This window comes from Dama dama, chromosome 33 (genome assembly GCF_033118175.1).
Source record: "Dama dama isolate Ldn47 chromosome 33, ASM3311817v1, whole genome shotgun sequence".
Taxonomy (NCBI): domain Eukaryota; kingdom Metazoa; phylum Chordata; class Mammalia; order Artiodactyla; family Cervidae; genus Dama; species Dama dama.
Genome location: NC_083713.1, coordinates 62,480,445 through 62,502,561, shown reverse-complemented (window position 1 = coordinate 62,502,561; position 22,117 = coordinate 62,480,445). Strand labels below are relative to the sequence as shown.

The following is a 22,117-nucleotide window of genomic DNA, read 5'->3' as shown; positions in this document are numbered from 1 at the left end:
TATAAAGCATGGATAACTCAAAGAATTATAGAACACAGCTTGTGGGAAAAAACAAATAGTACTCAGTTATCTGAAGGAATAAAATCCCATCTTTCCAACATGACTGTCATACAGTTTGCTATTTAGGGCCTCCCCATCAGCCACAGGAATACCCTCATTATCCACAGTTCTATCAATTGTGATTATAAGTTGTCAAGTCTACATTATATGATACTGGGGCTTCACTCTGTTGGTAAAGAATCTGCCTGCAGTGCAGGAGACCTGGGTTTGATTCCTGGGTTGGGACGATCCCCTAGAGAAGGGAATGGCAGCTACCCACTCCATTATTCTTGCCTGGGAAATCCCATGGACAGAGGAGCCTGGTGGGTTACAGTCCATGGGGTTGCAAGAGTCGGACTTGACTTAGCAACTAAAACCACATGACATAAGAAGCAACAAACTAAAACAAAGTCTGTTGGAACGATTAGAAGTAGGCACAACTGTTGTGTTAAGTAACAACTGACTCCTGAAGAAAATATATTAAAAAACAAAGACATGAAAGCACCAAACAACACATTATAACCTTGCATAGTAACTGAAGTTCACAATAATGGCCCTGTGTCATTAAGAAAAAGTTAAAAATGAAGAATGTATAAAATAGGCTTCAATGATTCTGTTAAGGTTGTTGAAATAGTTTTAGTACTTGAAGGAAGAAGTATGCTTCATAGTCTAAAATAATGCACTACTGTGTGATGCCTTATTCTTTAATATTGTGTATCATTACATACACTTTGCAAACCTACAGTGGGTATTATGGACTGTAAAGAGATTTTTAAAAGAGCAGATACGCAAAATTTGACTATGAAGCATTAGGATTGTGTACAGCAGAATTTATCCATTCAAGTGAATACTGGCCTCTTCAAATTGACTGCTCAGGGGAAGGAGGGAGGGGTTATAAACACATTTCAAAATCAGCACAGCCTAAAACGATCTTAAAACAACTTAGCTGGAATTATTTCTTGGTTGTGTCACACCAATCAGTTTTTTTTGGGCAAGTGTCACTTATCCCTCTTGTTTACTATCCTTCAGAAATGCTAAAGATCATAATAGAACTCTGGAGGGTAAAGAAGAGACTTAAAAAAAAAACAAAACTGAATGGCATTAGAGGTGCAAGGACATAACATGTTTCAAAAAGGAGAGAATATTTAAATATATAAACTATAGGGTTAACAGCTAGACGTTAACCTCATTATCAGCTTAATGCACATAGCTACAGGTAGTTAATGTAACTACTACAGGGTTGAGTAGCTCTCTCCAAACCCTTCTGATAATTTGATTTACTCTATCAGTAAAAAAGTGGTAAGTATGTCCCCTAATATGTAGATACTTTACTTATTTTAAAAATTATATACATGTAATACTAAATGTAAGTTATTACCTTTAGGCAAATAAAAATTTAGGGTGAGATGCATAATTAGCAATAGCAAATAAATAGTAATAGCAAATCCATATTTCACATAGTTTCCTGATAATTTCTATCTAGCTAGGGGAGTATGGAAATCTTGTCAGATATGATTGGATTATCATTTAAAAAAAACAAAAAAACCCCCCCAAAAAACACTTCATCATGCGGCTGATACAAATATTTCACACCATCAGTAAAAGTGTCAGCATTAACACTTTGTGCTTTTAAGTTTTATCGTCAGTCTACAGAGTCCAGTAGTCATGTATGGATGTAAGAGTTGGATGATAAAGAAAGCTGAGTGCTGAAGAATTGATTCTTTTGAACTGTGGTGTTGGAGAAGATTCTTGAGAGTCCCTTGGACTGCAAGGAGATCAAACCAGTCAATTCTAAAGGAAATCAGTCCTGAATATTCATTGGAAGGACTGATGCTGAAGCTGAAACTCCAATACTTTGGCCACCTCATGAGAAGAGTTGACTCATTGGAAAAGATCCTGATGCTGGGAAAGACTGAAGGCAGGAGGAGCAGGGGATGAGATGGTTGGATGGCATCACCGACTCAATGAACATGAGTTTGAGTAAGCTCTGGGAGTTGGTGACGGACAGGGAAGACTGGCGTGCTGCAGTCCATGGGGTTGCAAACAGTCAGACACAAATGAGTGACTGAACTGAATTGAACAGAGTCTCTTGGAAGAAATCATTTTAAGCCACTTGTCTACTGTGTGATGGTCAGTTTATTATCTTAATAAATATAAATAAATATAATCCCCAAACCATTTAACCAGACACAGTAAACTAATATGCTGAAAGTGAATTAGAGAGTTGGGGTACCATTCTTTGCTCCTCTGTGTTCCTGGAATCCTGCGGTCTTCCTTTAGAGACCTCACATGCTTGAGGTGACATGTGTGTGACCTTATGAGATGCAATCCAAGTGATAGGTCTAGTGTTTATCTATAAATTAATTATTAGAAAAACTTAAATTTTTCCTATCATTCTTAGATAAAAAAGAAAGGAAGGAAAGGATTATTTTCTTTCCTTTAGTGGGTAATTTTGAGCAAATCACACTTTGGAAGTCACTGGGATAGGACACAAGAATCACAAATGAGAAAAGGCTGTTGGAGCAGGTAGATGATTTGCAGGTGAAAATGTATTTAATAGCATGTAACTGAATCAGAGAGATTCTGATCTTGCATATAAATAGTGGAGAAATAGAGCTGGTAAAGAAGTACTTCACCCATTTTTTATTGCTGGGTCCAAGTGTGAGGTGCTGATTCTGGCAAGTCCTTTTGGAGAACAAAAAAAGAATCACCCCCAATTCATAATGCCTCTCACCAGCAAGGGATGGGGAAATGGCAGGGTTTGCTCTTACAGTTTTAAGTTATTTTTTAAACATTACTTCAAAACCTTATTATTTTTTATTATAAAAGAATATACTTACTGTTAAAAACTGCAATGTTCAATAATGTGTAAATTTAAAATTTTAGGTTCTCTATCATATACTCAACTCCCTCTTCCTCTAATCACTGCTCTCTACACTTCTCTACATTTTTTCTCATTTACAAAAAATATGTAATACATCTTTAGTAGTTTTGTTCATTTTCTCCGTATTTGTTAAGTTTGAAGAAGCAGTTTTATTTCTACAGCTTAAATGAAATTGATCTTAATATATATAAATACCTAACATAGTATTATTTCCATGTCACTTTAGCAATTTCCACTTATGATCTAGTTCCCATGGGAAGTACTTTACACATATATCATCCTGCTTAAACCTCACAAAGGCCCACAAGGTAGGTACACTACCATTTTATAGTTGAAAAAACTGAAAGGTCAAGTAATTAGCCCAAGATCATGCAGCTAGTAAGATCATGTACAGATTACTTACTGCACTGAACAGTTCTGTTACAGACTCACAAATAAGCCTCCAAATTTAAATACTCCAGAATGCATCATCACCTCACTTTGAAATAATTCAATCTCATTCTTAGAAGCTCATGAGCTGCCAGATTACTTTATAGCTTGTGTGAAAGAAAGTGGAAATAACAGGCCCTTCACAAATAGTTTTCAAAATGACCAAGAGTCATGCTGCCTTTTCTGGCAATGCTGATGTATCCTGAGGTCCTGCTGTTGCCAGCCTCAACATATATTCATCAGAATCTTTGTATAAAACAACATTAAGTTATTACTTAAATAAACGTAGAAGAATCTAAACTGGGAACTAGTGACACCAGATTTTTGACCTACTTTTAAAGCACTTATTTATCAAGGTTTTCAACACAAATTTTGAACTGGACAGGAACAGATATAGAAGTTCTGTTTCTGATCCAATAGATAAGTACCTCATTCCAACAAAGAGGTATAAACTAAGTAGGGTTGTTCAAAGGGATGCAATTCAGAACAGTGTAACAACCCAGCCTATGTTCATCAACTAATCCAAATGATGCTCAAGAGGTACCCAAATGCCCACTAGTGTCTGGGCCTCAACTTAGATGATGTATAGAAATACTTCCATCACAGGACCTGTAACATGTCTCTTCACGAAGTTGTTTATTTTTTGTCCTCTCCTCAAATTAAGTTCCTTATGTGATATACAGAGTCACTAAATAACTAAGCCCAGCAGAGTGCCTGGACCAGAGCAGAGGTTAAGTTTTCTAAATCAATGAACCTTCTTCTGAGTACTATTTTGCTATTTATAGTTCTAAAAATTAATGTGCAAGCTGAAGATTTAGCTTATTAACTAAGGAAAACAGTTATTTTCAGGTGAAAGATCTAGAAAGAAAATAATCAAACCTGTAAGTAGCTAGGTGACTCACTAGAGAACGAGAAACAGACTTGTGACTCACCAGCTACCAATAAATAACCTAACCACAATGACTAATACGAAGAAAAAGAAAATAAAACATACACATTTTTACAAATATTACAGCCTGAAAAAGACTTTTTCTTTTTTTCAGAATCCAAACATCTCTAGGCTGTTGGTAGGTTACAGAAACACAAATAGCAAAATACAATTTTTAACTTTAACATCTGTTCTTTAAATGAACTGTAGGCTTCTGCACTGAGTCACTATGATTTTAATTTTAAACTTCAAAACCTGTGTTTACATTTACTCCAGTTGTTAAAAGCAGTCAATGCAAAAAGGCCTACAGGGCTGCCTTTAAAAAAACTTGTCTCTACAAGACTCAATCATAACTAATACAGATTACTCTTTCATTATTTTTAAATGACACTAAATAAACAGTAGTTTTAAAAAGAAAGAAAGGGATGACTTCTTGCCTCAGTTCTAACACCAGCTACTAAATATTAGGACATTAATGTCAACGTAAGATGAGGATCCAGAAACACTGGCCTAGATGGGTATCCCATCTTCCTGCTTCCAGATAAATTTCATTTAAAGATCTCAAACCATTTCAGATACACAATTAAGAACCCGTTCTTAAAGACCTCTAGGGAATGATATGTGCCAACCTTCCTATGTAACCCATTTAGTTGTTTCATTTCTATATGCATTCAACCATGAGAAAATTGATCCTTCCAACAAAGTGATTAAAATAATGTGTTGAAGAGTCCTGTGACACTTAAATCCAATTAATGAATCAACTTTTCGGATTAGTATATTGATGAATTGGATATTCCCAGGAAAGATAATACGGAGAAAACAACTGACCCCATATTGTTAATGTTGCTCTTAAGGAAAATACTAAAAAGCTAGAAACTGCTAGTGGCACAATCTAGTCAGTAAGACTAAAATAAGCACCTAAGATTTAATATCTTAAGTAAATGCTAAGATAGTTATCTACTTAAGATATTAAAAGTGACCTCATAGTTTGCCTTTTAAATGATTAGGAAACCCCAGCTGGAACAATCTGATTTGATATTTTTAATAGTGCAGTCCTTGCTTTTTTCCACCTGGTATATGGCCAGAGGGAATACAGTTAAATGTAGGGCCTCATGGAATTAACATATAAATACCATTTTTCTCCCACTTTTTTGTGTAGGAGTTCACATGTTTTAAATGTCCAGTATCTTTGCAGTATTCAAGATGGAAACACCTTGAGAATAAATAAACAGTCCTTAGGCACTCCCCTCATACTAAAGATAATCACAAGCATTTAATATAAAAGTCTAAGATAGAATGAAAATTAAATAAGGAGTAGAAATGGCCTTTTTCTTATGAACATATTTTCTGCTATGCTATTTTCCAAACCAAAGATTCTAGCAGAATGGTTAGTTGGCTTACTAACTAAACTGCTGGTCTGCCAGTGAATGTTACTAAATATTCATTTGAATTACCTTATGCCTCACTGATCCTCAAATTTCTAAAGCAAAAAAATCTATAAGGATTTTTTCTTTATTTAAATAAGTAACAGAATCCATTAAAATTTATATGTTGCTGCTAATATGTGTTTTCAATCGTAACAGAAGGCCAATAATATAATGGGGCTTCCCTGGTAGCTCAAAAGGTAAAGAATCTGCCTGCAATGTGGGAGACCCAAGTTCAATCCCTGGGTTGGGAAGATCCTCTGGAGAAGGCCATGGCAACCTACTCCAGTATTCTTGCCTGGAGAATCCCATGGACAGAGGAGGCTGGCAGGCCACAGTCCATGGAATCAGAAAGAGTTAGATAAGTGCCTAACATACACAATAATATATTCAGCAATGGAACCCACAGAATTTTCCAAATCTTTATTTTCTTATTATAGTTATACTCGGAAACAAGGGATAAAGAGGAATGAAATCCTGAAGAGTTCAGTGAAACAATGAAAATAGAAGCAACCTATAAACCTCTACTTTCATTATAAAGTAGAATATAGTCTCCTAGGCCCAGCTGGGGAATAAAGATCAATTGTTCGGCCATAAATACACAATACACTCTTTAAGCCTGGTGTTAGATTATGGCAACAGTAGTATATGGGGCACGGAGTCAGTAAGGAATTTGCAGGGCAAAAGAAACAAAGAGAACAGTGGATAAGGATGCAGTGAAAGTAGTTCTAGGAATGGAACTGGGGTTGTGTGAGGTCAAAAGGGGAAGAAAAAACTGGAAGAAAGTGGGGAGACTTTCCTCCTCCAGAGTATCTTCCTGACCCAGGGACTGAACCCGTGTCTCCTGTGTCTCCCTGCATTGGCAGGTAAATTCTTTACCACTGAGTCACCTGGAAAGCCCACACAGAGAACAGCTACTGGAGTTTAAAATGAAATTCTAACAGGGAAAATCAAGCCTGTGGCCACAGCAGTGAGTTAATAAAGTGAAGCAATGGCGAAGATGGTAGAGGAAAAGTAAGGAATTTCAAGGCCAACTTTTCCCATATAGTAGTCACTTGAAAACATTTACAATGAGACAATGACTTGGAATAGGAGGAAAAGAATTCTATCAGTTGGAAAAAGAAAATGGTCTCAGTAAAACAATCTAGCTTTTATGAACTCAAAAGGCTGGAACTTCTCTCCAATTTACTCAACATCATCTAAGCAAGTTTAGGAGACACTGTCCAAATCTCTCTCCCCTTGTTCACTGCTAACTGAGCCCCACCCAGCTCGGTTTCCACCTTTACCTGGCCAGGTGTTCTAAGGGAAGGTGAGTCCATCCCAGCTCTGGAGAATGAATTGTGTTTTACTCCTAGCCCACCCTGGGAATTGATTCCAGACTGATGGTGTTTTTTCCATATAGTTTCTCAAACTAGAAACTTTGAAGCCATTTTCCACTTCTTTCTTTTCCTCACCTCCACACATCAGCAGCCAGCAAACAGATAAGATTTACATTGGGACCCACTCACTGTGCAAGCATCATTATCTCTTTTAAGAGTATAGTTTTGCTTTAACACTTGTTTTGAAAACGTGAATTAATTCTAACCAGTTGATGTATTGGGATTTCCCTAGCGGCTCTGTGGTAAAGAATCCTCCTGCAATGCAAGAGACACAGGAGTTGAGGGTTCCATTCCTGGGTTGGGAAGATCCCGGAGGAGGAGGAAATGGCAGCCCACTCTGTATTCTTGCCTAGAGAATATCATGGACAGAGGAACCTGGCAGGCTATAGTCCCTATGATCGCAAAGAGTCAGATGCGTCTGAGCACACATGCAATGCACAACTGATGTATTAAATATCAATCTGAGAATAATGAGAATTTGCGTTTGCCTATGCCAGATTTCATCAGTGAGAAACACTAGGTCAATGCAGAAACTGTACTCAGGTGAACTTAGCCAAACGGGAATACATAAAACATACACACCTCAATCATCTACCTATGTTATAAGCCACACTCATTCACATCAGCTAGTCTAACTTGCCTTCTGATTTCAGAAGGAAAGCCTTTCTTGTACCATTACACAATAATTTACAAGCTGCAACTCTTTTGATACCCACTTCCACTCAGAAACAGTGAGTCTTTTTAAAGATAAAGTGAGATATTTATGTAATTCTCAACATTCAATATGTATAAAACTATTCTATGGTTTTAAAAAATTAGGTTCTTTTTATAAAACTGTATCACTGATGTTTTTGACTGTTGTGCTGTGTACCTATTTTCTGCACAAATCTTGAGGTTTTTATTGTGTAATTTTGCACAGCATGGTGATTTTTAGGAAAGTGTTTATTACAACAACAGAACTGACTGAATATTAGCACCACAATACAAAAAGTTAACCCAAAAGGACACCCACACCTCCAAGTCCACGATCTCTTCCCTTGCTGCCAACAGAGCAATCCTCTCAGTCCAAGTGTGTCACTAAGGGCCTGATGTGTTACGGGACAGCATTAGTTACCCAGCTAAACTCTTTCATTTCCTTCCCGACTCCAGAATCCTGGTAAAGGATAAATTCTCATTTTAGATTCTGAGTGTGGTTTAATTTCCCATCAGTTCCATGTATCACACAGCTGCTTTGTCCAGTGACTGCGTTTTATTTCCTACAAGAGTGAAAAGAACATGTGAAATGCATGGCGTGGCAGTGCTGCGGTGCCAAGTGAAGTGAAGTCAGAGTTGCTCAGTCGTGTCTGACTCTGTGCGACCCCATGGACTGGGGCCTGCCAGGCTCCTCTGTCTATGGTATTCTCCAGGCAAGAACACTGGAGTGGGTAGTTGTTTCCTTCTCCAGGGGAATCTTCCCAGCTCAGGGATCGAACCCAGGTCTCCTGCATTGCAAGCAGATTCTTTACCATCTGAGCCACCAGGGAAGTCCGATGATGATAAGGAAAAGTCAAAAGATTAAGCAAAAACAGATGTAAATTTGCCTAGTGAGCTTTAGGCTTCATATTTATACTTACAGCTATCAAATATTTTTATATTGAAATTATTCAAAAAAATAACTGTCTTTGCAAACATGAAACTCTCGACCCCCCTCCCCCATTGTTTTCATTGCATGCTTTTAAACTACTGGGCGATTTCTGCTTTATGAACGGCAACTACTGCCTTATGCTAGAGGAGATAAGCTCATTAGTATTACTGATGGCTAGAAAAACATTTAATTCCCCCTTGGAACTGTCTTTAGCATCAATTTATGACTCAACACAAAGGTCTTTTTTATTACTTTAGTATCAGCTATACTTTTTAAAACCAAAATTATTATTTTCATCAGTTTTGGTTCTCAATAACTTGGGGACAATAAATAAAAGTCATTATCACCCTCAAGAAATAAAACAGCTATCTAGTTCTTGAGGATGTATACCAGAATAAACTGCACACTCCAGAAAACATATTTTTGAGGCAAAAAAGCAGTAGGGCTTCCTTTACCTGGTCACCAACACATTTCAATGACGTTAAAGTTGTATTCTAAGTGACCTATATATATTGTGGAGGGCTTTGAACTAGTATCTTTATACAATCTTAGAGGCAGGATGACATAGGAGAAGCATGAGCCTAGAGTCAGAGACCTTAGTATTTTAAGTATTGAGGCTCTTATCTGTAAAATGAATAGACAAGAGGAAAAAAAAAAGACAAAAGGGTATCTATACCTCACAGTGCTGTTATGAGGCTCAAGGGGAAAAATGCAAGTACTGTACTTTGCAGCTCCATACTGAATACACAGTAAGAGTCAGCTGTTATTGCTGCTACTGTTACAAGCAAATCTGTTATTTCCCCTGTACATGAGATAGGAAAGCTACTGGTGATCACTACACTGAATCTTTACTGGGGTGTACCCCATAAACATAAAAATTCATGGTGGACACTGGAAAACTTGGTAAGAGCGAGCAAGAGCAATCATCATACTAAATTTTAATTGCAGATTAAGTTTCTTAAATATTAAAAATATTATTTCACATGCAATAAAAGTCCAGGTATATGTGTGTGGGGGAGGGAGCTTTTTCCCATGGCCTTTCATTTAAAAAAAATCTATGGCATATGCCCATTCAGGGATGTCCCCCTCCCCCCCAAAAAAATCTATGGCACCTGTTATAGAGGTCATCGAACAGCATCCCATCATTATTCATATAACCTGCTTAACATACACAAGATAATGATGGAAGATAAGCAAAATAAGCTTTGTATGAATGGTGATTTTATTTTACATTGTTGTAAACACCACAGATTTAAGCCCTTCAAAAGGGCTTTATTATACTAGATTGTCACAATAAAGGTCTAAAAATGTGTAAGAAATCCTACACTACATTGATATATGCTGACTGTTACTTGTTAATAGTAGGGATAAAGTTGAGGGCTGAAAGCTAGGTGATGACCTAAATTATAATTTTAGGCAGTCACTATTTCATATTTTTCAAAACAATTCCCACATTATTCCTAATTACCCCCTTTACCCCTCCCCCTCAAAATCAATAATGGTGAAAATGATACTATTCTAAGTTTTTCTTTCTGCATCTTTATATATTCTAATAGCAACAAAAAACTATTAAAATTTAGACAGAGAAACTTGAGTATTAAAGGTTTTCAGCAAAACTGCCAATAAACTTGTTAGCTTTCTGGTTGTCAGAAATAATTTGTTGAATCTTACTGTACTTAATGAGAAATGTGGTCCATAGACTTACACAGTTACTCACATTCAAATGAATAATTTTTAAATCCTGGGCAAGGTATAATAAAAGATTAGTTGAAAAGAGGACAAAAAACTACAAAGTTGCTATAAAGTTGCTGCATGCTAGTTTTCCTGGTAATGTACTAACATAAAATACTTCAGTGATATAAATTCAATAAACAATTCATTGAAGCAAACAACCCAAAATGCCCAAACATGAGAAACCATATATTTGCCAGTTACATCAAAATAGCATCCCCAAAACATCAATTGTGCATATATTTTTAAAAATAATAAACCACCTTAATAAAAATCTGCACTTCAATTCTAAGGCAGGCATAAGCTTGGTTTATGTGTCAAGCAACTTCCTTCAATTACAGTGAGCTAGCAATACATCCAATCTCAGACTTTAGTATTTCTCAGGCAAGCTGAAATAAAGATGTTTAAAGAAGGGTCTTAGTTGTGAAGAATGAAGTAAGACTAACACACAAGGAAACAATTTACAAAGTCATGTGCCTAATTAGTAAGGAGCCAAGTCTCCAAGCTCTCTATTACACTCCATTGTTCACTGGCACTTCAGTTTGGTTTCTACATCATCTTAGTAGTTCTATGATAACTTATTTTGTGAACTTAATTTTCTTCACCAAAACCCCAGGAATTTTAAGTTCTAAATAAGCTTGGTAAGAATTAAGCATTACTCAATGTGGCATAGATCAGTTGTCTCTCTTTATTATATCAGGGACCCTCAGTGAACACTTAATTTTATCATGTTACTTAAATATCTACAAATATAAAATTAATAGAAGTAAATGCCTTATTGTCATAGCCCTTAGCTTTAGATTGAAGTGAATTTTTACAGTCTGGTTTTTTTTTTTTTTTTTGGCTGTGCTGCACGGCCAGCGGGATTATCTTAGTTTGCAGACCAGAGATTGAACCTGGCTCCTTGGCAGTGAAAGTGAGCAGTTCTACCTTGGGACTGCTAGGGAACTCCCCCTCAAGGTGAATTTTTAAAGAAAATAAAAGCAAATATTAAAAACCATAAAATTCAAATTAATAGTATCACTTTAAAGTTTGTTAAAAGTAAATTTCTGACATTTGGTTTACTGTATAAAGCTGTAGACTCATGTACACTTCTGGATTTAATTTTTCTGTATTTTTAATACTAGTAATGTAAAGAATGCTTGTTCACAATTACATAAAACATTAACTCTGAGGTTGGTTCAGGATAATTAGGCCTCACAATTAACCAAAGTACTGCAAAGAGCAATCCAAGAATGACAATTTATCAGTAGATGACTTTATAAAACCATGGTGTTCCGGTCAAAGTCACTAATGTAGTATCTTAACTGATATCTGAATCAAACAGGTGTCTAATCTGATAAATACAAGAATTGTAAACAGAAACATTTTCCCTAGTATAGAAACTATTGTACTACTAGTTATTTGCTGCCTCTATACAGATGCAAATAGGATTCAATAAGTCTGCCTGAGCAGCACAGACTTAAGAAGTAAGTACTTCTTAACTGCCAAGTACCACCAAGTAACTCGCTTAGCAGGTCACTTTTCAAACTACAGTGAAATCTTCATTTGTACAGAACATGGATATTGCTGGCTTCAGTTGGCATCAACACAATTTACACAGCAGTTTTCTGTAAGTCAGCCTATAAAATGATATGGCATGGTATTTTTTATGTATCTTTAAGATAATCATTTTAAAATTTTTATTTTAAAATAAAAAAGAAAAGAGGCCACTGTAGATAAAATTAAAAGCTTATCATCTTTCACCATAGTCATGAGAATTTTCCTTTTTCACAAGGTAGCAAAAGCTATTAACACATTTATTCTTACTCAGGCAAGATACCTTAACATGTAAGTAGCACCAAAAGTTAAATAACCGCAACTTAAGTACCACATGTTAAACCTATTATATAAAATTGGCTCCATTCACTTGTATATAACCAGTTAAAGGCTTTATAATTTGCAACAGCTTTATTATGAAACCATCTTTTCCCACACATTGCTAATTATATAAAATGCAGTTTTTTAAATGGATTAAAAATGTTCTTTTTAATGTTCTTTTCTGGTTTAAAAAAGGATTCAAGTCTTCCCTAGTGGTCCAGTGGTGAACTCCATGCTCCCAATGCAGGGGGCTTGGGTCCGATTCCTGGTCGAGGAACTAAATCCCACATGCTGCAACTAAAGATCCTGCACACTGCAACTAAGACCTGGTACAGCCAAACAAATAAATTAATTAATTTAAAAAAAGGAAAAGAAATCAAAGTCACATCATGATAGTGAAATAGTGAAAGTCGCTCAGTCATGTCCGACTCTTTGTGACCCATGGACTATAGCCCACCAGGCTCCTCTGTCCTTGAAATTCTCCAAGCAAGAGTACTGGAGTGGGTAGCCATTCCCTTGTCCAGGGGATCTTCCCGACTGAGGGACTGAACCCAGGTCTCCTGCATTGCAGGCAGATTCTTTACTGACTGAGCCGCCAGGGAAGTCCTGGTTAATAGTCAAACCTGAATTAAGATTAAAATCAGCTCTTGAGAATTCCTTGGTGATTCAGTGCTTTCACTGCTGTAGGCCTGATGGGCCCCAGTTCAATCCCTGGTCAGAGAACCAGTACCCCTGGGTTGCAAGCAGCCAAAACAAAAATGAAAGAAAAAGGTTAAAATCAGGTCTATCGATAGATCGTGACTGAGTTTAATCCACTTCAGGATTATGAAATCCAGGTTAAATTATCTGAATTCTTCCCTTATTCTAAAAAGAAAAAAAAGGGTCACCCATACACTATACCATTTAGACGAAAGCCTTTCTTTAACATTCATTATAAAGGCATTGCTTCCCAGGTGGCTTAGTGGTAAAGAATCTGTCTGCCAATGCAGTAAGATTCAATCCCTGGGTCGGGAAGATCCCTTGGAAAAGGAAATGGTAACCCCCTCCAGTATTCTTGCCTGGGAAAACCCACGAAGAGAGGAGCCTGGTGGGCTACAGTTCATGGGGTCACAAGAGTTGGACATGACTTAGCAACTAAATGACAAATAAGGGCATCAGTGAACTAAGTTCTGTGTGCAAGTATGTTTTCCAGCTGGTAAGCTTCGGTTGACAACTGATATGGTCAACGGCTGTCAGCCCATCAAGTTCCAGGAGTTTCTGAGAAGATCCAAAATAAGAAGTAACTATTTGTAGACTACTTTAATGTGTCTGCCTCTAAAGACATCAAATGAAGTTACTGTTCTCTTGATATTAGAATGACTCTTAAGTGATTAATAGCAAATGGGATTTTCAAAAGACTTTCAGACTGCTAATCTTTTAAGAACGTAATACTGAGGTTATAATGCAGTTTAAATAAAAAATATATTTGATATAAAACTGTCAGCTCTATGTATAGCTGAGCCCCTCTGCTGTTCACCTGAAACATTGTTAATTGGTTATACCCCAGGACAAAACAAAAAGTTAAAAAAAAAACACAAAAAACCCAAACTGTCAGCTTCATATATTAGTTTTCAGAACCAGTTTAATATGTAAAAGACAGAAGCTGTTAGAGGAAACACTGACTGAAACCACCCACCCTGACCAGGCACCACTGTAACCATGTGCGTGAGTTGTTTTATGACAGGAGGTCCTGGCAAGGAACAAACCACCATCAGTCAGAAGAATTCGGGAAAAGTCAAAAGGAGACACAACAAATCCTACCAACCCCCCAGAATCCTCCTTGCTGGAATCCCTCTTGGCTAAGCAATGCACCCTGAGTCAGAATGATTCGCCAGAGACAACTGGGAAACTAATCCCATCACCATGAAACCTGAGCCTGAAAGCACTCAGAGCACTCCTCCCCTGGGCTCCCTTCCCCTCCTGCTCTCCACCCAGGTACCCCTTCCCAGTAAAGTCTCTTGCTTTGTCAGCATGTGTGTCTCCTTGGACAATTCAAGTGTTACCCAAGAGCCCACTTTCAGGCCCTAAAATGGGTCCCCTTCCTGTAACAAAGTCCTGAAGGTTGTTTGTTGACTTGAAGCTGACTTTCCCCCAGTATTTTCCAGTATATTTAAGCATATACATCTGTGGTTTTCAGGGGCTCTTACAGAAGCCTCACTGTAGATAGTTTATTTCTAGGAACCAAGTTTACTTATGTCCTACTTCATAGGATACAGATTGACCCAAAAAGGCTAGGTGACAAAGGCACCCCCGCAAGCATACACCCTTAAAGACTAGGGATGAAAACAGCAAAATGAATCACCAAAAGATACAGGTTGAAAAGATGAAAGTGACAGTCTCTCAGTAGCAGGACTGTGAGATAGGGATGGGTGGGGCTAGCGGTACTACTAGTACTGATACCTCTGAGCTCATCAGAGGTAAACGGATGTAATTAATGGGCTGGAGTCTTTAAACCAGAGGGCAGGTATTGTTATGAAACAATCAAACTAAATTTGATAAATCTGTAAACCAAAACCAGTTGCTAAGCAGTCACTACATGTAGACCACTGTGCTGAGGGAGTCAGGGAGGGTCAAACATAAATTAAAATATTAAATTAGATCAGCTTTTAGTTTCTTTACAGTTCTAAAATTGACAATTCTATCTGTGTTAACTCATCTTTAAAGTGTATACATATAAAGAGCAGAGATATCCTAATCCTATATCCTGCCCCTTACAAACTGAACAAACAATAAGCTTCTGCAGGAGCCCTGGGCCAGGAAGTAATACTTCTTGTGGGGGGGTGGGGGGTGGGGGAAAGCAAGCCTTATTTAAAAAACAAAAACCCTTTTGGTGTTCAAGTTAAAAGCTGTGACATGTTAAAGCAATTGTTTTACTTCATTCAGGATGGAATCATTTGCAAAATTCCATTCTCTTATTTTATTTATTTTTTTCCATTCTCTTATTTTAAACACTTCTGTTATTCAGTTAGAAAACTTGTTGCTTAATATGCAAATCTTACACTAGGAAAGGGAGGGAGGAAATGAAGCTCAACAAACACAACAAAATAAAGTTGCTTTGCAGTGTTGAGGCTGCCAGGCTTTTTGTTACTCTACTTGAAAGTAAATGTGACTTGTCTGTAGAGAGTGCTGCTTCAGCAGTTCCAAATGAATTTCAAGCTTGTGCTCCATATTTTCTCTTTTGTAAGTTTAATATATTCAGCAACACTGAACTGACAATTTAACTACATTTTTAAACAAACGAAGCATTGATGTTAATGTATGAAAATGGTCCAAAGCCCTGGGAGTCTTGGTTCCCACCATTGTTTATTCTGACAACAGGATATAATTGCTTACTTACTTGGCAGCAAATTTAACCATCTGCTTGCTTGCATGGTCTCCTACCGCCACAAGAGCCTGGACATTAAACTGCTGCTGTCGTAGGACTAAGAAACACTGCTTTCCTGAAAAAGACAAAAAGTATACAAGTGTATTAAGGACATGCTAGTTTTACAACATGTAGTTCAGGTTTTACAAAGAAGAAAAATGTTTTCCTATTTAAAAATTGGGTCCAAATTTACTATACTCAATAGGGCCATACATGTGAGTATTTGGCTTTGACAGCCAAAATACTCATACTCAATTGACAGGCTTTAAAGAAACCCAAGTTCCTCCTATGCTTTACAAATGTTATTGAGGATGTAGGCAAATCATCAATTTCAAAAAACATTATTTATCAAGAGAATTATTTTGTCATTGTATGTACTTACTAAACAAATTTCAAGTAACTTCAGATCACTTTCACCATTCAAAAGCTAGTATATTCTTTTTTTTTAAATTTTTATTAGTTGGAGGCTAATTACTTTACAATATTGTAGTGGTTTTTGCCATACATTGACACGAATCAGCCATGGATTTACATGTGTTCCCCATCCCGATCCCCCCTGCCACCTCCCTCCCCATCCCATCCCTCTGGGTCTTCCCAGTGCACCAGCCCTGAGCACTTGTCTCATGCATCCAACCTGGGCTGGTGATCTGTTTCACCCTTGCTGGTATACTTGTTTCAATGCTATTCTCTCAGAACATCCCACCCTCGCCTTCTCCCACAGAGTCCCAAAGTCTGTTCTATACATCTGTGTCTCTTTTTGTGTTTTGCATATTGGGTTATCATTACCATCCTTTTAAAATTCCATATATATGCGTTAGTAAACTGTAATGGTCTTTATCTTTCTGGCTTACTTCACTCTGTATAAGGGGCTCCAGCTTCATCCATCTCATTAGAACTGATTCAAATGAATTCTTTTTAATGGCTGAGTAATATTCCATTGTGTATATGTACCATAGCTTCCTTATCCATTCGTCTGCTGATGGGCATCTAGGTTGCTTCCATGTCCTGGCAATTATAAACAGTGCTGCGGTGAACAATGGGGTGCACGTGTCTTTTTCAGATCTGGTTTCCTCGGTGTGTATGCCCAGGAGTGGTATTGCTGGGTCATATGGCAGTTCTATTTCCAGTTTTTTAAGGAATCTCCACACTGTTCTCCACAGTGGCTGTACTAGTTTGCATTCCCACCAACAGTGTAAGAGGGTTCCCCAAAGCTAGTATATTCTATAGGCAAAGGTACTAGGCTAAGCATCACAGGAGCCTCAAATGATGCAACCATGAAAGTACTAATACAGTGCTTAGTCATAGGAACATAAATGTTTTTTGCAGGTGGTTTATTTCCTTCCAAAGTACATTTTAAAGAGCATTTAGAATAACAGACTAGCTTATCTCATGTTCTATTTTACTCATTTTTTCTTTATGATCTTCCTAATCTTTCATCCTATACAATTGTTCCACTTTTTTTTAACCCCCAATAGTTCACTTTGTCTATAAAAGATCATTCTCTTTATGCCCTAAAACCAGTATTATTTCTGTGTAATTCTGAGCCTGGTGATTCTCTCTTCTTTCATAAGGAATTGTCATTCCTTATTATTAACCTTTTGAAGGATATTCATAATAGATCCAGTCATCCTTGTGGCAACTCTTTTTTTCTAAAATAGATTCTTTTTACAAGTCTCTGATCACATTTTGGGACACTACTTCCTCATAAAACAAGTTAAATCATTTCCAGACCACTTTTCTCATCAGATTGTCTTTCAAAACATCAAAAGATTTTGGGGTTTTTTTAAAATGAGAATTATCTTTTACACTGAGAATTAGCTTTGCCCCTCACTCCCTCCCCTAAAAAAGCAAAAGATGCAAGCAGACTTGTAGTTAATACTTTCAACATACAGTTTTGAAATGCAAATATGACAGCAATCATGATGTTTAAAAAAAGGCTGCAGAGTGCCAACACAGACACAATCTATGGACTTCCAAATCATGTATGATTGACATATTTTTACACTACATAGATGCCATTGCCCCTTTCCTTTGGAGTATGATCCAGTTGCTAAGTACAATCTCTCTCTTTTAAAATTATTTAATTATTTTTGGCTGCACTGGGTCTTTGTTGCTGCAGGTTTTCTTTCTCAAGTTGTGGCGAGAGGAAGCTACTCTTCGTTGCAGTGTTCAGGCTTCTCCCTGTGGTGGCTTCTCCTGCTGCAGAGCATGGATTCTAGGTGTGTGGGCTCAGTAGTTGCAGTGTGTGGGCTCCGGAGTGCAGCTTCAGTAGTTGTGGCACACAGACTTAGTTGCCTGGCTGCATGTGGGATCTTCTTGGGCTAGGAATCAAATCTGTGTTTCCTGCATTGGCAGGTGGATTCTTAGCCACTGGACTTCAAGGGATGCTCTAAGCAAAATCTTAAAGAAAATTACGTGAGCTGTACAAATTCAAAGGGATTTTTAAGATGCTGAATTGATAAAGATTATTATAGCTAGATATTAGCCTACTCAGAACAGAATGTTAACAGGAAATAGAAGGTAATGTACACAACTTAGTAAACATTTTAGCTGCTCTAATAGTGCAGACAGAGGCAGCACTGACCTGGCTGCACTACAAAGCAATCTTGTGATGAACTGCGATGCCAGACAAAAACCCTGGGAGACAGCAGAGAGCTCCACAGTACTTAACAAAGGGTGACTACGTCTTTAGGTTAGCCCTAAGGGGTGACATGCAGTGCAAGGGTCTGGTAAAGAGTAAAAGCTTTTAAATCAAAAGATACGGGGTCATATCCTGTTACTTCCTATAAGGGGCCTACCAGAATATTAATTATGTGTCAGTTATTCATCTGCAAAATGAAGAAAGTAATAGTATATTACTCATGGGGTTTTCTTGAATTTTCATCTATACTCTTGAGGATTATATAATAAGTTTATAATTGTGACAAACACCCAATTAATGTTAACTGTAAACTAGTATTACTACCTTTTAACTGTTATTATTATTGCTAATAGCACTACTGCCACTGCCTACTTATTTGAGGACTATGAAAACTGGCTTCCCAGGTGGCCCCAGTGGTAAAGAACCTATCTGCCAATGCAGGAGACACAAAAGACAAAGGTTTGATCCCTGGGTCGGAAAGATCCCATGAAGCAGGAAATGGCAACCACTCCAGTATTCTTGCCTGGAAACTTCCATGGACAGAGGAGCCTGGCAGGCTATAGTCCATGATCGCAGAGTCAGACATGACAGCATGCATGCACTGCACGACCATTTCTATTTCACAGCTGGATCACCATGTCCAAAAACTATGGTGGGTGCTGGGAACACAAAGTATGTATTTGTTAGACATTCATGCCAGACTGTTATGTGAACAAAGTGATAAAGCCAATCATAATTTTAAGAGATACTAAAATTGGCTGCATAAAAAAACCCACCAAAATATGAAACTGTATAGGACAAAAAAACACCAAAAACTGTGGCTACTAGTGGATGGTGAAACCATGGAGCATTATTGTGTTCTTCGTATTTTCTGAACTTTCTACAATAAGCATGCACTGTTTTTTTTAATCAGAAAAAATAATTTTTAAGAGACCAATAAAGTCAGAGATGAAGGTACAGAAGAAATGCAAGGGTTAAAAGAAAACTGTGGCCATGTTCCAGATTCAACACAGGAGGTAAGCAGAACTGTGTACTTAGGAGGACATAGAAGCAAACGTACTCCTAAGAGCTAACATGCCTGCTACGAAACAGAAATCATGAAATCAATGATTATGAGTGAAGCAAAGAATGTTCACTGTTCTCTTTTAATGTCTGATGTAATTACTCTATGTAATTTTAAAATTTAAATCTTTTTTTTTTAAAAAAAGTCAACAGATGAAAGGAAAGGGGAGGTGAGACCAATGTATGGTGAGTCGCTTCAGTCGTGTCCGACTCTTTGCAACTCTATGAACCCGCCAGGCTCCTTTGTCCATGGGATGCTCCAGGTGAGAATACTGGAGTAGGTTGCCATGCCCTTCTCCAGGCGATCTTCCCAACCCAGGGATCGAACCCTTGTCTCTTAGGTCTCCTGCACTGGCAGGCGGGTTCTTAACAACTTGCACCACCTGGGAAGTCCGAGACCAATACCATCAGCATAGTATAAAGCCACAGTAAGTAAAAATGTACAGAAACAGCCAGATCAATGCAGCATAAAAAAGAACTGAGAAGATGCCCTATTAGGGCAAAGAGATTTTAATTCTAGTGGAATTCAGGAGATAAACTAAAAAACTGAGTAATAAGAAAATGGAACTGAATACTAAACTATGCAATAGAAAAGGGGAGGACTCTAAGTTTGAAAATTATAGAATGCCTACATATAAAAATAAAAAAACCACTCTGGGAAAAATATCTACTGAACGACATATAACCTGTATGAGTTAATATCTTTAATACATAAAGATCTTAAAGATGTATATGTAAAGAACACTGAGATCCCAATGCATAATGGACTTGAACAAATAATCTAAAAGAAAAACACCCTGGTAAGTAAACATAAGGAGAAAAACGTTACTGGAAATGAAACTAGTGTAAGTTGAAACAAATACTGATTATGACACATACATCTCATACTAGAATAAATTTAAAAATATACACTATTATTCGATGCTCAGAAGAATTAAGTGAAAACCGTTCCTTCATAACTTGTTGATCGCAAGATAGGCTTGTACAATGCTTTCAGAGATCAATTTGGCAATGGGCTTAAAATATTCTGATTCAAAAAATATGTTTCTTAGGATGTATGTTAAGAAAATTAAATAGGCAACATCTTACTGACAAAGCTGTTCATAATAGCATTATTTAAATAAAAGAAGTGAGGTTCAACATCACCCCATATTTATGTAATTTTCACCAGTAGAACAGATCTACATGGGACTCTAATGCTATGGTCCCAAGTTTTCTGTGTTCAAAGCACTTTCAAATACTAGAACCTTGATGGTACATTCAAAAAGATTTTTAAAAGACTTAAAAAATCAGTACTGGTTTCCTGGTAAACAGAGCTGTCCACTCAGACCCCCTCTATCAAGTGCTTTTGACACCAGGTTCTTGAAGGGTGTCAGTAAACTCAATTGTTCTTTCTTTGTTCTCTGGTCAGTGATACACGGCACAGCGTCATCTGCTCAGTTCAATGTCCTAAAAGGCATTTTCCTATAGACACTGGTGAGTGACAATAAGGGGCAGAATGTGTGACTCGTTTATACAAATTTAAAAACAAAGGCTATGTTCGTACTTGTAAATGCACTTTTCTTCCTGAGAGAATACACAAGAAACAACAGTGGTTATTTTGGGGGGCGGGGAGAGGAATAGACTGGAGCTAGATTTGTGGTATTTATATTTTTCTTCTTTTTTAAAAACTGAAGAACAGTTGATCTACAGCACTGTGTTAATTTCAGGAGTACAGCAAAGTACAGACAGGCAGATAGATAAAACAGGTAGGCAGATACATGGCACATCTTCTTTATCCATTTACCTGGTGATGGCCGCTTAGGCCGCTTCCATGTCTTACTTAGTGTAAACAGTGCTGCTTATGAACAGTGGGGTGTGTGCATGTATCTTTATGAACTAGTTTTTGTCTTTTCTAGATACATGCCCAGGAGTGGGATTGCTGGATGATAGTGTAGCTCTATTTTCATCTTACATCTTTTTGAACTATAGGATGTTAATTTATACTATAGCAATATATTATTTTTTATTCTAAGAAGCAATGACATAATTTCTCAGTATAACAAAGAGTTCTCATTACTTAAGTTAGTACAAGAACTTTATATGACAGATTAATCAATTGCTATATATGACCCTAATGCTGGGAAAGATTGAAGGCAAGAGGAGAAGGGAGTGACGGAGGATGAGATGGTTGGATGGCATCATGACTCAATGGACGAGTTTGAGCAAACTGGGAGATAGCGAAGGGAGAGGGAAGCCTGGCATGCTGTAGTCCATGGGGTCACAAAGAGTCAAGCGATGACTGAGTGACTGAACAACAATTTATCTTCCTTCATGGAATGCCCCAGTCAGAAGTGAGTTTAAGAAAGGAAAGTCAATGTTCGAAACAGCAAAATGAATTCACTATTTTTAAATATTTTAAGTTTAAGTCCTCAGCAGTTAAAAATTTGGGTTGCACTTTTATTTTTAAGTTTTTAGAAGAAGCAGTTTCTTAAATTTACACAAGAGGACTGTTTTAGAAAAATGTAAAGTTGGAAGCCTTCCTTTATAGCAGCAAGTGCAATCCTTATTTCTAAGCTGAAGAACAAACACAGTACATAGTCAAGACAAAAGGTTTGCTCTTATCTCCACTTCAGTGATGGCTCAATAAAGAAGTAAGCCTTGGTGGAAGAACCAGTTATCAAAGATGTGAGGCAATCTTAAGTTTTCATCTATTCCTACTGTCTTTTAGCTT

The 22,117-nt window shown here is 37.3% G+C and overlaps 1 protein-coding gene across 1 annotated transcript in view; it reads right to left on the bottom strand.

The window, feature by feature from the left end:
• The window catches only part of DARS1 (aspartyl-tRNA synthetase 1), a 62,745-nt gene that overhangs the window by 27,966 nt on the left and 12,662 nt on the right, over positions 1-22,117 (bottom strand). Inside the window, exon 4 of the mRNA XM_061135709.1 lies at positions 15,675-15,777. Coding sequence (XP_060991692.1) covers positions 15,675-15,777 — 103 coding nt within the window. The remainder of the gene's footprint in view (positions 1-15,674; positions 15,778-22,117) is intronic.